Here is a 13,705-nt window from a genome sequence, read left to right on the forward strand (position 1 = left end):
GCTTCAGAGATTTTGCAGTGGTGGCAAATACAGTCCAAGAGTTTGAAGCCTTGACATGTTGTTAAATGTTTTCCTTGATTCTTTTAAACTAAATAAACCCAAGAAGTTTCTAACAGGAAAACAGTCTTCAACAATGCCAGCAGGAATTAATTCTTCCCTCAGCATCATCTGTTGGTATCTCCTGATTCTGAAGGCAATTGAAAGAGCAGCAAAATTGTGGAGAAACTGAGACAAGAATCCTACACAACAGTCAGCTGCCTAAAGGACTCTGGAAAAAGTTCCCCTGGAATGGAAAGGTGATGGCACAGACTATTCCTCATCCTGCACCTGGAGAGATCCACTCTCTGCTCTCCCTACATTCTGAAAAATGGACATCAGTGGTACACAGTTACTGCTTGCTGTTGGCAACAAAATTAAATGGGAATTGCAGCTTGTTCCATGATGAAGACACTAAATCTATCTGCATGTATGAGCCATGAGGTTTTATATGTGCTGTCAGAGGCAGAATGTTCAGGGGGAAATGGAAATTTTATTAGAAGAGAAAAAGGAAACTTTCAAACGACACAGGCTAGAATATAGCTGGCTTCTTTTTCCACTGTTTTTGATTCCAAATTGACCCCTGTGATTAAAAAAAAAAAAAACAGACAAAAACCAACAAAACATCAAGGGGATTTAACCACCATGAGTTTTCTTCCAAGTCTTTCTAAAAATGACTGAAAGAGCAGTCAATGTTTCTGAATTACTAATATTTGTCCATGAGGAAAAAAAGAAAAGTACTTGAAGCTCCAAAATCCAGCCACACTGTGAAGCTCTGACTGGCATCTTACACGTAGTCTTTTACCTCTTAAACTTGCTTTGTTTGTATCACTGCAGCATCTCACAAGAGCCATATTGATTAACAGCAATTTAAACAAGCTGGAATCCTTAAAGCAAACAAACATGGTTCAGGCAGTAATGCTTCCTTCTCTCACAAAGGACTTGTAGAAGACAGTGAGCCCATCAAATCTGCTGTGCCTGTGACATCCAGGTCAGTTCATGCTGGGAAATGGCTTCTTGACATGAGGATTGTGAACGGGTCTCATCACGAGGATCTGAGGATTTGAAAATCCTGCCCTTTCCATATTGCTGCAATGAAGGGTCACATGAGCTGAGGGAGCTCAATTCCCACACAGACATTTGGCATTCTTGGCTCTTTATGAGCCACAAGTCCAGTAATACTCACGTGGGTAAAGCAATTCATGTTGGTGAGGGGTACTGTGGCCCAAAATTCCAGTGCCCATGCCACTGTGCCCAGGACACTGTGCCCAGGACACTGTGCCATGTGCTGCTGCCTTGGAGGGCACCTCACTGGTACCAGCTGGTGCAGAAAGACAAGGGGATACATCTTGGATGAAGCTCATCACTGTTGAAGGGCTTTCACTGGCTCAGAAACTCATCTGCTTGGACATTCTGCTTGGACAACTGGTGCACAGAAGGGAGGACATTTAAATGATGATTTTTTTTGCCAGAAACTCCAACCAATGTGATACATTAAAAATTAAATATGCCATTTTCCCCAAGCCTGATCAAAATCCCTCGAAGTCTGTGGCAAGAACTCCTCTGGTTTCACCAAGGCTGAAAGTGGATCCATAATCCATGAGTCCTGTTTTCATCATATTGAGAAGAAAAGACCACAGTTTTCTGTTCTTCACCGACTGAACTTGGATTTATGCTTTATCTGTCCTTGAAGCTCTAATGCATTGATTCCAGCAAAAATCTGTGAGTATAAAACCTCCACTGTAACTCCCCTCCTCTCACTGCCTGGGGGTACTGACATCAATATACTCATTTCTCCAGAGATGTACATGATTTTGAAATCTGTCTCATGCTCTAAGATCAGCTTGGACAGATGGTGTCTTTGTAGGTGCTGCTACAGAGCAAAAGATTCTTAGTGTATAATGAGTTAAATTCCAAACCATGATTTTTTTTTCTATTTTGAATAGAGACCTTGTAAAGAGATACTGCATTTTTAAACTTGTAAAAAAATTAAGAAGAAATTTTTCCTTGGGACTTCTGAATATTTTCCCATAAAAAAAGGTAAAAGCTACCTTCAAAAATTGTTTTGTTTGTGTTTGTTCAAATACAATATAGGAGTTGTTATTATTGGTTTTGACTACAAAAGCATACCAGACAGAAGCTAAACTTTGGTTAATTTTTCCCCTTTTATAAAAATTCTGAATTTAGGGTTTGTCATGTTAAAAAAAAAATCACATTTGTTGCACAATTATAAAAGGCACATATAAATGACTTGAAGAAAGTCCACTTTCCAATTTTAAACTGATTAAATAATAATAAAAAAAAAAAAACAGTCCAGAGTATTTTCCACCAAAATACCCCGAAAACCCCAAAAATTACATATAACCAAATGAGACAAACAAGTGGCTAAAAAGGCCATTTTTTTCCTGGAGCTTTCAGTATTATTTTCTCCATCATTATGGCTGTGTAGGAAGCAATATTAAATAATACATGAGATGATTTGATTCATATTTTCTAGACACTATCAATGCAAAATGAGGCAATGGCTGAAATATTTACTCCTCCAGGCAACTTCATCATGGTTTTCCTTAATACAGCATGAAAACAGAAGTAATAAGAGAACAGAGAAGAGGTGGTTCAAAAAGAAGATCAACAGCAGAAGTGAATTCATTTCTTTGAGGTAATCCTTACTATGATGTTCACAGCTGCCTTGGCAGATTTCAAGTCCCAGAAGTCATTTTCACTCTTCTTCAAGGATCTGCTGCCTTGCTCGAGGAGAGAACAGACACACAGACAGCAGTTCCTGTGCTCACGCTTCCTCTAATTGCAACAGGCAGATCTTTCATCAGTAATTCAAGAATTGAGCCATAGAGCCTAAGCAGAGATTAATTTATTCCAGCTGATTGGCAGCTCCCAGCCATCCCAGGATGGGAAATCATGTGCAGCTTGGAAGCCTTGGCCTCGTCCCTGTGGCGTGAGATGCTCCAAACTCACCAATGCAGATCCACGCATTCAAACCTGGCTGGTGCCCAGATCATCTGCACTGAGTTTTGTTCTGCTGCATGCTGGAAATTGCAGCCCCCACTTGTCCCCATGGCCAGGGTCATCTGCCCTTGAAAAATTTTATTTTCTCAATGGAGGCAAGAGTCAAAGTTATATTGAACTCAAAATCCCCATCGTGGACGCCGGTCTTCCGGAAAGCCCCACCTGAAGTGTTGTTTTCCCAGTAATGGTGCCAGTGTCCTTTGCTGTCTGCTCCAAAGCCATACACATTCACCTAGGAGGGAAGGGAGAACTAGTGTTATGGACTAGAAAGCAATTGCTCTTCATCTGAAGTGCTGAAGAAACTCCTTCTTCTCAGTGTATTTACAGGCAGCAGCACCTGAGGTGTTCAGGGGCATCTCGAGATCTTCTGCTGCATGACAGGACCACAGAGAAACAGGCCAAGGCCTACCCAGGGCATGTGACATCCTAAGCTATGCTGAGACACCACCAGACCTCAACTCAGAGGGAAAAGGAGATTTCTATCCATTAATTCTTGTTTATCAATAAGAAAATGCATTCCTATCCCTTAAGCATGACTGACCTCAGGAGATCTGTGGCTTGGGATGGGAATCTCCTCTTCAGCTGATTTAAGCCACAAAAAATGAAAAAAAATTTGGATTGGTCCTGGTCTTCCAAATAATGACCCATGGTGACCACACTTATATACTTGACCATATGATATTTGCAGTTACTTCAGAGAAAGATGGATTTTATGTTCTTTGCTTGTGCACCCAGCTACAGCCTCTCCTCTCCCAGAGGCTTGTTTGCTGATGGCTATGCCTGTCTCCTCTGATGGTAACATCCAAACATCACCACTGATTTATTTAAACTGAGAGTGGTGGTATGTCTGACTAGATTAGAACAGGTCATAGCCCCAAACCAGCTCCCTAAATCAACCACAACCAGGTTCATTCAAATATGAGCTATTTCTAAGTTGTTTTTGGAAATGTCAGAGCCCTGTTCATTGCCTGCTTACCAGAAAACAGGCTCCAGCCAATCTGCTGTGACTATGATAGAATTTCTTCCAGTATCTTTAGGAGTATTTCCATCACCTGTCCAAGCAAAACTGTCAGCAGCAGATGTGTGTCCAGAACAGGAATTTTGCCAGCAAAGTGACTTTGATGTCCCATTCTGACAAGCCCATACTTGCAGGACTTTGTAGAGCTGACCTGGCCTTACTCTAACTAGCTGAGTCTCCAGTCACCTTGGAGCACCTCACATCACTCAAAGCAGGGAATTTCCCCAAGTGACTGCTGGAGCAAAGGACTTACTATAACCTACAGTATAAACCCACAAGCCTGAATTTAAAAATAGGTGACAAAACATAATTCAAACTTTCACTAGCAAGATGGGCACAGATACCATTCACGTTTAGATGTCTTTTGATACCAGCTGGAATCGCTGTTTATGTTTAATTATATTCTCCTGGAGTACATCAATAAACCCCACGATTTGCTGACATTAAAAAAACCCATCACTGGCACTGGAGCATGTCTGCGTGCTTCTGAGGAGTCTGCACATGTCTGAAGAGAAGGTGGAGAGGGGGAAACAAAGGCTGAGTGAGTGGCCAGGGGTTATTCCTGGCTCTTCAGTGTGAAATGTCCTGATTTTTATCCATATATCCACATACAGACTTTACCTCATCACATACATGGAGAGCAAACATCAAAGACAGAAGGCCTGTGGAGGGGTATCTCCCATGATGCTCCAGCCAGTTTTCATAGATGTATTTCATAAAAGCTGGATTATAAACCAGGATCTAGGCAAAATTGGAGAGAAAGACTCATTAGTAAAATACCCTGGGGAAAAAACAAAGGTAGCACATAATTCCTAAAGGACACTGGGGTAGGGGACTGGATAAGAAAGGAATAATAGTAATTCCTTGAAGGCAAATAAAAGGCAAAAATAAGTCCCATATTAAGTGCATTCAGGAATATTTCCCATGTGCAATTACATATCAATAGCCCTTCCTTGGTCTTGATATCCCTCCTGCTTACAGTAATGTAAATCCTGGAGATTCCTACTGAAACCAATGGGAATGAAATGGCACATGTGAGATGGAAATTAGGTATTGGCCATTCAACTCTCCCTGCAGCACCCTGCAGGTGAGCTCTGGGGAGTTGGAGTCCTGAACAAGGCAAACATGAGATGCCATGACACGTTTTACAGAACCATGGATTAATTCAGGTTGGGAAAGACCTCTAAGACCATCAGCTCCCATCAGTTTGAGTGGGAACATAACAACAACTGCCTCTTCTGCACAGTGTGCCAGCCATTTCTTGGTATCTCTACAGGTATAGATTTAAGGAAACCACAGGCCAAATGCAACTATCAGGAGGCCTATCAGGTCATGTATGCTTATTTTATCCTGTTTTTCAAACGCGCCATTTTTCTATGCTGTATGTTTTTTTTTTTTCTTACAAGACATAAAATGCATTTGCTTATCTCACAAAGGTCATCTCCCAGAGACGAGCACTTAAGATAAGACCTGAGAGTATAGTAAATCCAAGGACTGGTAGGAGCCCTTGGTTTGAACCCCTCCCCTGAATGAGGCAAACAGAGACTTTTCCCTCCACGCTGTGTTCGTAATTAGAGTGACAGCATTTCAGTGGTATGTGGTTAGCTGCAAGGCTTTTCCTTTTACAAAGTCAGAGGTTAATTGCTGATATTGCATCTGTGTGTAATCTCTTCTCACAGGCTGCTTTGCATTGCACAGTGTGGGAAGAAACACAGGCTTCTCCTCTCATGCTCAGGAAGCTGCTGCACATCACCATACCCTGGGCTGCTGCCACTCAGCTGTGCTGAGAGTTTAACAACCTGCCCTGCTGCTTCTCACAGGGGTCTTGCAGAGGTTATCCTGTACCTCACAACAGGTCAGGATGAGCTAAGGGATTATTTATTGCACCCTAGAGGTCCATGGTTTGAAGCAAAGGAAAATAAACTGATACTAGCTCAGGGTCTCACCTGAAGGCTTGGAAAAACCTGGCTTCTTGAATGAAAGGTGTGTGCCTTAATTTGTAATTTTAATGTTCTGGAACTAATGTCACACTTTAACAGCCCTTGATGGACTAGACAGCTGCACTTTGGAAATCAGTCTCTCCAAAGGCTGAGAGAATGAGACCTTTGTTTCTCTGGAAGCCAGAGGTTCTTCCTGGTTATAGGAAGAGCCTGCCTGGGTTAAAGCCTCAAACCATGCAGCTACAACAACAGAAGTCTTTGCACAGGGGCTGAAGTTCCTCCATGGAAATTAACATCCTGCCCCATGGCAAATCCTGCCTCCAGCCTGTCCCTGTCTGTGCTCTCATACCAACTGTGCTTGAGCATTGCCTGTGAGAGCTGTAACACACCTGGAGTAAAACCTTGCTGGGCTTGGCCTGAGCTCAGCCTCCAAGCTTGTTTAATTGGGTACAGGTAATTACTGCAGCTGTGGGCTAAGGGCCTACCACCAGAATTCTCCACTGACCTGAAAACACACAGCTTTATTTGTTCAGTTCACTTAGCTCCTTATTACAAGGAACTGACCTGGCAGGCAGGAACACCCTTGGTGTTCAAATATTAAAACTATTCAAGAAAACCTCTGAAGTCTCTCACCAGTATCATTACATACAAATGGCTGCAATGGGTAGGAACAGAGCAGTTACTGTGGAGGACAATGCTGCACTTTTAATGTTCCTGAGCAGCACCAGAGGAAGTGATGCAGCCTTCAGAACAGAGCTCATGCAATGGCATAGCCACAAAAGCAATTTCTTTCCAACCACAGTTATTTAGTGGTTGATCTATGGCCTAAAAGGCCCACAGGAGCCAAATCTTTAGCTTAGCTGAGCCTTTTAAAGTGTCTGTATTTTGGCTGCAACTTTTTATGAATGTCAAGGGCTTGCTTGCAGTCTCCCAAACAGACAAAAGACCTACAAATAAATTAGCAGAACAAATCCCCAAACCAGCACTGCTTACCTTTTCTTTTTTGACTTTGATTTTCCTTGGAACTGGAACATATGTGCTGTTAAAGAAAAAAAGAAAGACAGCACCATGATAAACAAAAGCCCAACTTATTAGTATTTTCATGTAATTCCAAACAAAGAATATTCTTCACGTACAGTGAAAATTCAAATTATTCTAAAGCAGTAAATTCAAGAAGTTGTTGTAAAATGAAGCTGCAATTAAGTAACACAGCAGGAAAAAACCTGAGCTGTCACTGAAGCAATTTTACAGGAAACTATTCCATTCTTAAATATTCAAGTTAATTATTGACAATAGGACACAGAAGAGTTAGTTGAGACTGTACTGTAGAGTCAATACTATGTGGAGCTCAAGACTTCTAATTCTTGGATTATTATTGTTGCAGTCTTTGCTCTTTGATGATGGGAAAGACTTTCCATTTAATTTCATGGCAGAAAAACCTTCTCCCACCAGGGGGAGACTTTTCCTCTCCTAATACTCGGAGCTACCACATGATTTTCAGAGCCGGTGGCAGCAGAGCTCACCAGTTCTGTGGTTATATGGAACTCGGGCATTCCCAGTACACAGCCCCTCTCAGAGAGCTCTTTCCCTCCTCCCCAGGGTCATGCTGAAGGGTTCCTGCAGTTTCCAGCATAAAACTTCCAAGTTTCACCTTATGACTGGGTTGAAATCATGAGTCACATCTTGAAAATGAAAAAAACTTTTATTCTCCATATCTCATGCACAGTGTGTGCTGGCATTGCACAGCTCATCACGAGTGCTGTAAGAAAAAAACTATCCTGAGTTTGTTTCAAGTGAAAAAATTCGGGTGAGCTGGCCCTGTAATTGCAGTATATCCCAAAACATATCCTCCTGCACATTTGTTAGATGGGTTGTGGTAAATCACCAAATCACTTTCCATTAGTTCAGTCTCAATGTTTTCACTTGGTTTTTGGTGACAAGGTTCCTGTCATCAAGGTTTTATTGTCTTTGAACCAGGGAACATCACCACTTTTAAAACTTAGTCTAATCTCCCCAAACCAGCGATGACCAGGCAATGTTCTTCTGTGCTCTGGGCTGGAGGCAGTGAGAGAGGAGAGGGTGGTTCCAATGCTCTTAGGAGGTGATGCTGGTGGGGAAAGGGACACTCATGCAGACTTCTCAGTCTGGACTCAGCAAATATTCCCTTGCAGTTGCAGCCCATGCCTGGCCTTGATCAGCAAACCAGTAAACACAGTCTTGGTGATCCCATGCCCTTTTTGTGCTTGCTCATGAAGACAAAAATGGCTTCTTTGCTGGCAGAATCTCCTTAATATCATATAAATAAACAGTTAAACTTTTCTAAAAAGATGATGTGGAAGAAACAAGAGGGTTGTATGTCATGGATAGACACAGTAGGAGACCAAAGAGATGAGTATGCAGTGTTCATGACAGTACTTGTGGACATCTCTGATCTAACCAGGAGACTGCTGGAGCTCTTGCAGGTGACATATTAGTCATTTTAACCAAGGGCTACTTCATTGTTTCAGAATACCCAAGTCCTGCTGTCACGTGACTGCAGAATTTCATAAAATGACACAGAAAATATTGGCACACTGATTAAGACCTCTGCTCTGATGCTCATGTAAACCCTGGGCTGCAGGGCAGCCAGGGAATGAGTGACCCAGGAGGTACCAACAGGAGTGGGACAGTGACACCTGCCATGAAGGTGGCTGCAGGCAGTGAAACATCACCTGGGAAACATCTTCCATGAGCCACCTTGCAGGGCTCCAGTGGAATCTGTCATTGACCCTGTACAAAACATTAATTTAATTGTAGAAAACATTTACTGAACCCTTGACCCAAGATGTGTAACATTTTGAGGAATACAGTAACTTTTGAGGAATACAGTAACTGTTCTTGCAAGCAAAGTGGAGTTTTTTCACCACACAGATTCCTAAAAGACTTGCAAGTGAAGGCAGCCAGGGTAAATATATGGTTCCTGAGAGCCTGAAAGTTTCCCATCCCTGAAAAGGCATTTCTTAGTCTTTTCTGGAACAATGCTTAGTCTTAGAGAGATGTTTTTAGATGGAAATACATCAGTCAAATGGGACTGAGAATGTCTGGGGAATCACTCAGCTGTCAATTGAAGTTAATATTAAGGCATTCTGAAGTTTGGCTTTTGTTTTGAATCATAAAAAATTGCAAGAATTATGGTAATACTAAGAGAAGAATATATTTAACTCACAGGTTTTGAGTTATAGGAAATTCTTTCATTTGGCTGAAATACAAAAAATTAAAGACTGTGTAAAAGTCTAACCAATAGAGGATGCTTATCTTTTTTAGCTATGAGTACACTTGGGTTCTTGTTAGCCTAAACCCAGCTGACACTGCGCAGGCTGTGCACGTGGAACAATGCCCAAGCAGACCAGGGTAAGGAGATAAGTACTTCCTCCTTTCTAAAATACTGACTTTCAAATGTGTTTTATTTTTATTTCATACTTTCTCCCCTTTAAAAATGTGCACTCAACAATTTCCTTATACCCATTATCTGACACTGTGTGTTTAATGCAGGCTCGTAGGTTAATGCTACAAGGCTAAAATTATGCTATGTACATTGCTATGATTTGTATGCTTATGATTTTCTGCTTTTATTATTCCAGCTTATTAATTATGCAATTTCTCTGTTCTGACTATGGCAAACATCTTAAAATAGTGGTGTTTCTTTCATGTGGTTAAATAATTGCACACTAATTTATACCAGATGCTTACCAAGCCCATGTATACAATCTAATTATAAATATATAATATATCCTGTAATTTATTGAGCAAAGGTGTTTTCCCTTTCATGTGCTGTGACTGCATTGTGGTCAGTTATATCTCCCTAACAGGCTAAGGGCTCACTTGAAATCAGTGCAGGGCTCAGAGCTCAGAAGCACCAAGAGCTTTCTCCTGGGGCAGGGACAGGCACTGGACCTGCCCGAAAAACATATGCCCATGTAAATTATAGAACAATAGAATCATTTAGGTTGGAAAGACCTCTAAGATCATTGAGTACAGAAGTTAACCCACCAGTGCCAAGTCATCACTAAACCATGTCCCTAAGAGGCACACCTATACGTGTTTTAAATCCTTTCAGGGATGGTGACACCACCACTCCCATGCTCCAGTGCTAGACAACTCTTCTGGTGAAGAAATTGGTTTTGATATTCAATCTAAACCTCCTCTGGTGAAACTTGAGGCATTTTCTCTTTTCCTGTCTCTTGTTACCTGAGAGAAGAGACCGACCCCCACCTGGCTACAGCTCCTGTCAGGGAGCTGTAGAGAATGGTAAGGACCCCCCTGAGCATCCTTTTGTCCAAGCTGAGCACCCCCAGCTCCCTCAGCTGCTCCTCATCAAGGGTCCTGCAGACCCTTCCCCAGTTCCATGACCCCTCTCTGGACAGGCATCAGCACCCCAGTGACTTGTAGTGAGGGGTATACTTTTCCAAGTGTACTGATTTTTCCAAGTTATGAGTGTGTCTTGAAGGTGGATTTTTTTCAAGCCAGTTTATGATTGTATGTATTAAATGCTGGTGATAAAAAAGGTAAAAGGAAGCTAACACAGATTTTTTACAAGTTAAGGGAATCTTAATAATAAATGAAAATTTGTTACTGAGCTCCCTTTTACTGCCTTCCCTGCCAGAGACCCACACCATCTAAAATGTATCTACAAAGAGAGAAAAGGAAATGAAGAGAAGAAATAAATCTTCATTTGTTTTTCCATCAAAGAGTCTTAAAATTGTGAAGTGGGTCTTATGCCCAGTCAGCAAGCCCAAGACACACTTTCCCAAGTTTAAATATTCTGAGACTTTGAAATTGGGAAAAAAGTTTAAATGTCTTGAACTATTTCCCTCTGGAGTAAAGCAATCTGATCTGTTCTTGCTGCCTGTGTGTAGCAGAGTGTCACCAAGCAACCCCTGCAGGGCTGTGGTTTCACATCCAGCAGATAACCTCACACACAGCACAAATGTCACGTATTTCATTCTCTGGATTAGGAAAAGCCAGCTTAGAGGGAGGAAAAGAATCTGCTAGCAGGCTTCCAGAAGAAACATGCATTTTGATCACATTTCTAATTCTGGTGCTGCCATAAATCTAGCAGGAGACAACCTTTACTTCTGACAGCACTCAGGAAAGAACTGGAGAATAAATTCCAGAGTGCCACATTATGGCCAAGTAGAACTCCTGAATTTAAGGCTAAGACATGCAGGTGACACATAAAACATTGTTTCCTCTGCACAGTTCACAGTCACATTCCACCAGGAAAGACAGACCAAATTCCTGACCAGCCTGTCCAGGGGAGCTCATCCTCTGATGGGGCACCAAGTACTGCAGTCTGCATCTGCTCCCTGCCTCAGGTGAGCAGCCTGTACAGCCCTCTCTGCCTCCTCATCCTCTTCTGCAAGTGAACTGACTCCAAGGAACCAGAGAGGAGGAAGGATAAGCAGAAAAGCCCAAAATGAGGCACTGAACACCAAAGCTCACAAGCCTTCTCACCAAACTGGTCACCTCCACCAGCAAAAACTCCCCTTTTCATTTCTCTGAGACCACTGGGGACGTAAAGGACTGGATCTCAATCCTTGCCCCAACAATTGCACCATAACATTAAGCTTTTCCTAGAAACCAAGTGTTTAGGGCTGAACTCTGAATTGTGAGGGTCTGTAAAGCACCCCTAGGCCTTACCAGAAGCAGGGATTTGCCCCACATAGGCTACAATCTCCTACAGCAACACGAAATACGGAGCTCCCACCCCTTGCGCCTGCCCTTACTCACAAGTTGATGGTGCCTGTGGTGAGAGCAGTGACCACCCAGCGCAGATCCAGGGTTTTGAACGGGATCAGGATCATGCTCACATTTGCTGCCAGCTCTCTGTAGCTCTCAGGATAAACAAAGTGGTGAGTGGTCTTGCTCCCAACATCTGATTCATAGCCAGCAGTGGGGGCACGGTTCATTCTGCAGCCCAAAAATAACAATTGAGACAGAAGAGGAGTTAGGTAAGCACAAGTATATGTGAGTTTTCACCAAGTCATTTGTTTGAGGTCAGAAATATGCTCCCATGGCTAAAAGGAGTGCTATATGCAGGGTCTTCAGACAGCCCTGAGAGGTGCAGGGGTCCTCAGGCAAGCTGGAATGATCATAACCCATGTGACTGAACAGTAAATGAAAGCTCAGCTTTAGTGTGGAATTCCTTGGACTGAACAGGAGTGTACCAAGTGTATCTCTGAGCACATCCCTATGTTCCCTTTACAGTCATCAAAAGAGTGGTGAGTCCATGAGGACACATCTCACTTCATCCTAAAGCTGCATCCTCTAGCTGGTGAGAAAAACACTGCCCTGAAGTAGATCAGCTTGACTTCTTGCAGTTCCATTTCCCCCTTATTCATCCAGGTGTATTTGTATGTCTAGGGTAAAGGTAATAGACTATGCTATGTGTGATGAGAAGCAGCAAATACTCATTATGGTTCTCCCAAAAAAAGGCACAAAAGTCAGTGCCAAATAGACATAGAGACAGTGACAGATACAGGACCTGCTGCTGACCCTTCATTTACTCAAACCTTACTTTTACTTCGCAGTATGTACTCCAAATCCAACAGATACTCAGGGTCACTCTGCACACACATGGGGTGCTTTAGGTAACCCTGGGGTCAGTGCATGGAAATCTGCCCAGAGCCTCCAGGGCTCAGTTAAGATGTGTTGGCCAAACAGGGCTACCCTACCTTATGCTGGATGTATCACAGATTCCCAGAATCAAGGGATTTTCTGAGTTGGAAGGGATCCACAAGGATCATTGAGTCCAACTCTTAAATGAGTGGCCCATACAGGGAACAGAGAGGGGATTTCTGAACTCAGGACTGCAGAAATGCCTCTATGCCTGTGTTCACTTCTGAAAGTCAATCTGGGAACACATCAGCAATTCTCTCCCTGATGCTTCAGCTCCTCAGTGGCAGAGATTTGCATATTTCTGTGGTGCAGCACAGTGCACATTAGAGATCCCTGAAGCAACTTGCATGAATTCATAGTGCTGTGCACAACCATGGAGAAACCCCTCAGTTGTCTCTGAGCAAAATGTTTTGTCTTTTTTTTTCCTGCAAAAACATTATCTCAGCTCCTGGCAGAAGCACAGGGAGGACAAGGAAGGATGTAGCTGACGAGGTAATGAGGAGCATCATACATTGCCAGACAACATGCTGCCCTGGTTAATGATAACAGGAGAGGCAAAATCTGTTTATCAAGTCTATGCCAGGCTGTGTTATTGCAGCTCTCCCCCAGGTGAATTACTTAAGTTTCTTCTAACTCCCTTCAAGGGAGTTATTAGTGTAGTTAGAATATCCTGCCAGCTCGTGGATTTGTTACTGAGCTCCCTTCTACTGCCTTCCCTGCCAGAGACCCACACCATACTGTGTAAGAACACTGGAAAAGCACAGGACTTTCTGTGTTTTGCCTTGAGATTAGTCAGTCAAAGGTATCAAATATGGATCTTTCCTTCTTTCCATCAAGACAAAAGCAAGGGTGACATGTTGGTTATCTTACAGCCTGCCCTTGGGTCCATGCACCTTTCCTGCCACCATGGTGGGGCTGTCAGTGCCATACAGCAAAAGGCAGAGCTCACACCAGGCTCAGCAGGAAGGACCAAGCAGGTCCTTCTGTTGGAAGGAAATACCTTCTGTTGGAAATTCCTTCTGTTGGAAAG

At 42.7% G+C, this 13,705-nt stretch overlaps 1 protein-coding gene across 1 annotated transcript in view; it reads right to left on the minus strand.

Annotated features, from left to right (window-relative positions):
* Window positions 1–625: 625 nt before the first annotated feature.
* ST3GAL1 (ST3 beta-galactoside alpha-2,3-sialyltransferase 1) overlaps window positions 626–13,705 on the minus strand; it is a 78,054-nt gene continuing 64,974 nt past the window's right edge. Inside the window, exons 4-7 of the mRNA XM_030965770.1 lie at window positions 11,788–11,967; window positions 7,012–7,057; window positions 4,700–4,819; window positions 626–3,292 (exon numbers count right to left, since the gene is read on the minus strand). Coding sequence (XP_030821630.1) covers window positions 3,119–3,292; window positions 4,700–4,819; window positions 7,012–7,057; window positions 11,788–11,967 — 520 coding nt within the window. The 3' untranslated portion in view covers window positions 626–3,118. The remainder of the gene's footprint in view (window positions 3,293–4,699; window positions 4,820–7,011; window positions 7,058–11,787; window positions 11,968–13,705) is intronic.

This window comes from Camarhynchus parvulus, chromosome 2, assembly GCF_901933205.1.
Source record: "Camarhynchus parvulus chromosome 2, STF_HiC, whole genome shotgun sequence".
Taxonomy (NCBI): domain Eukaryota; kingdom Metazoa; phylum Chordata; class Aves; order Passeriformes; family Thraupidae; genus Camarhynchus; species Camarhynchus parvulus.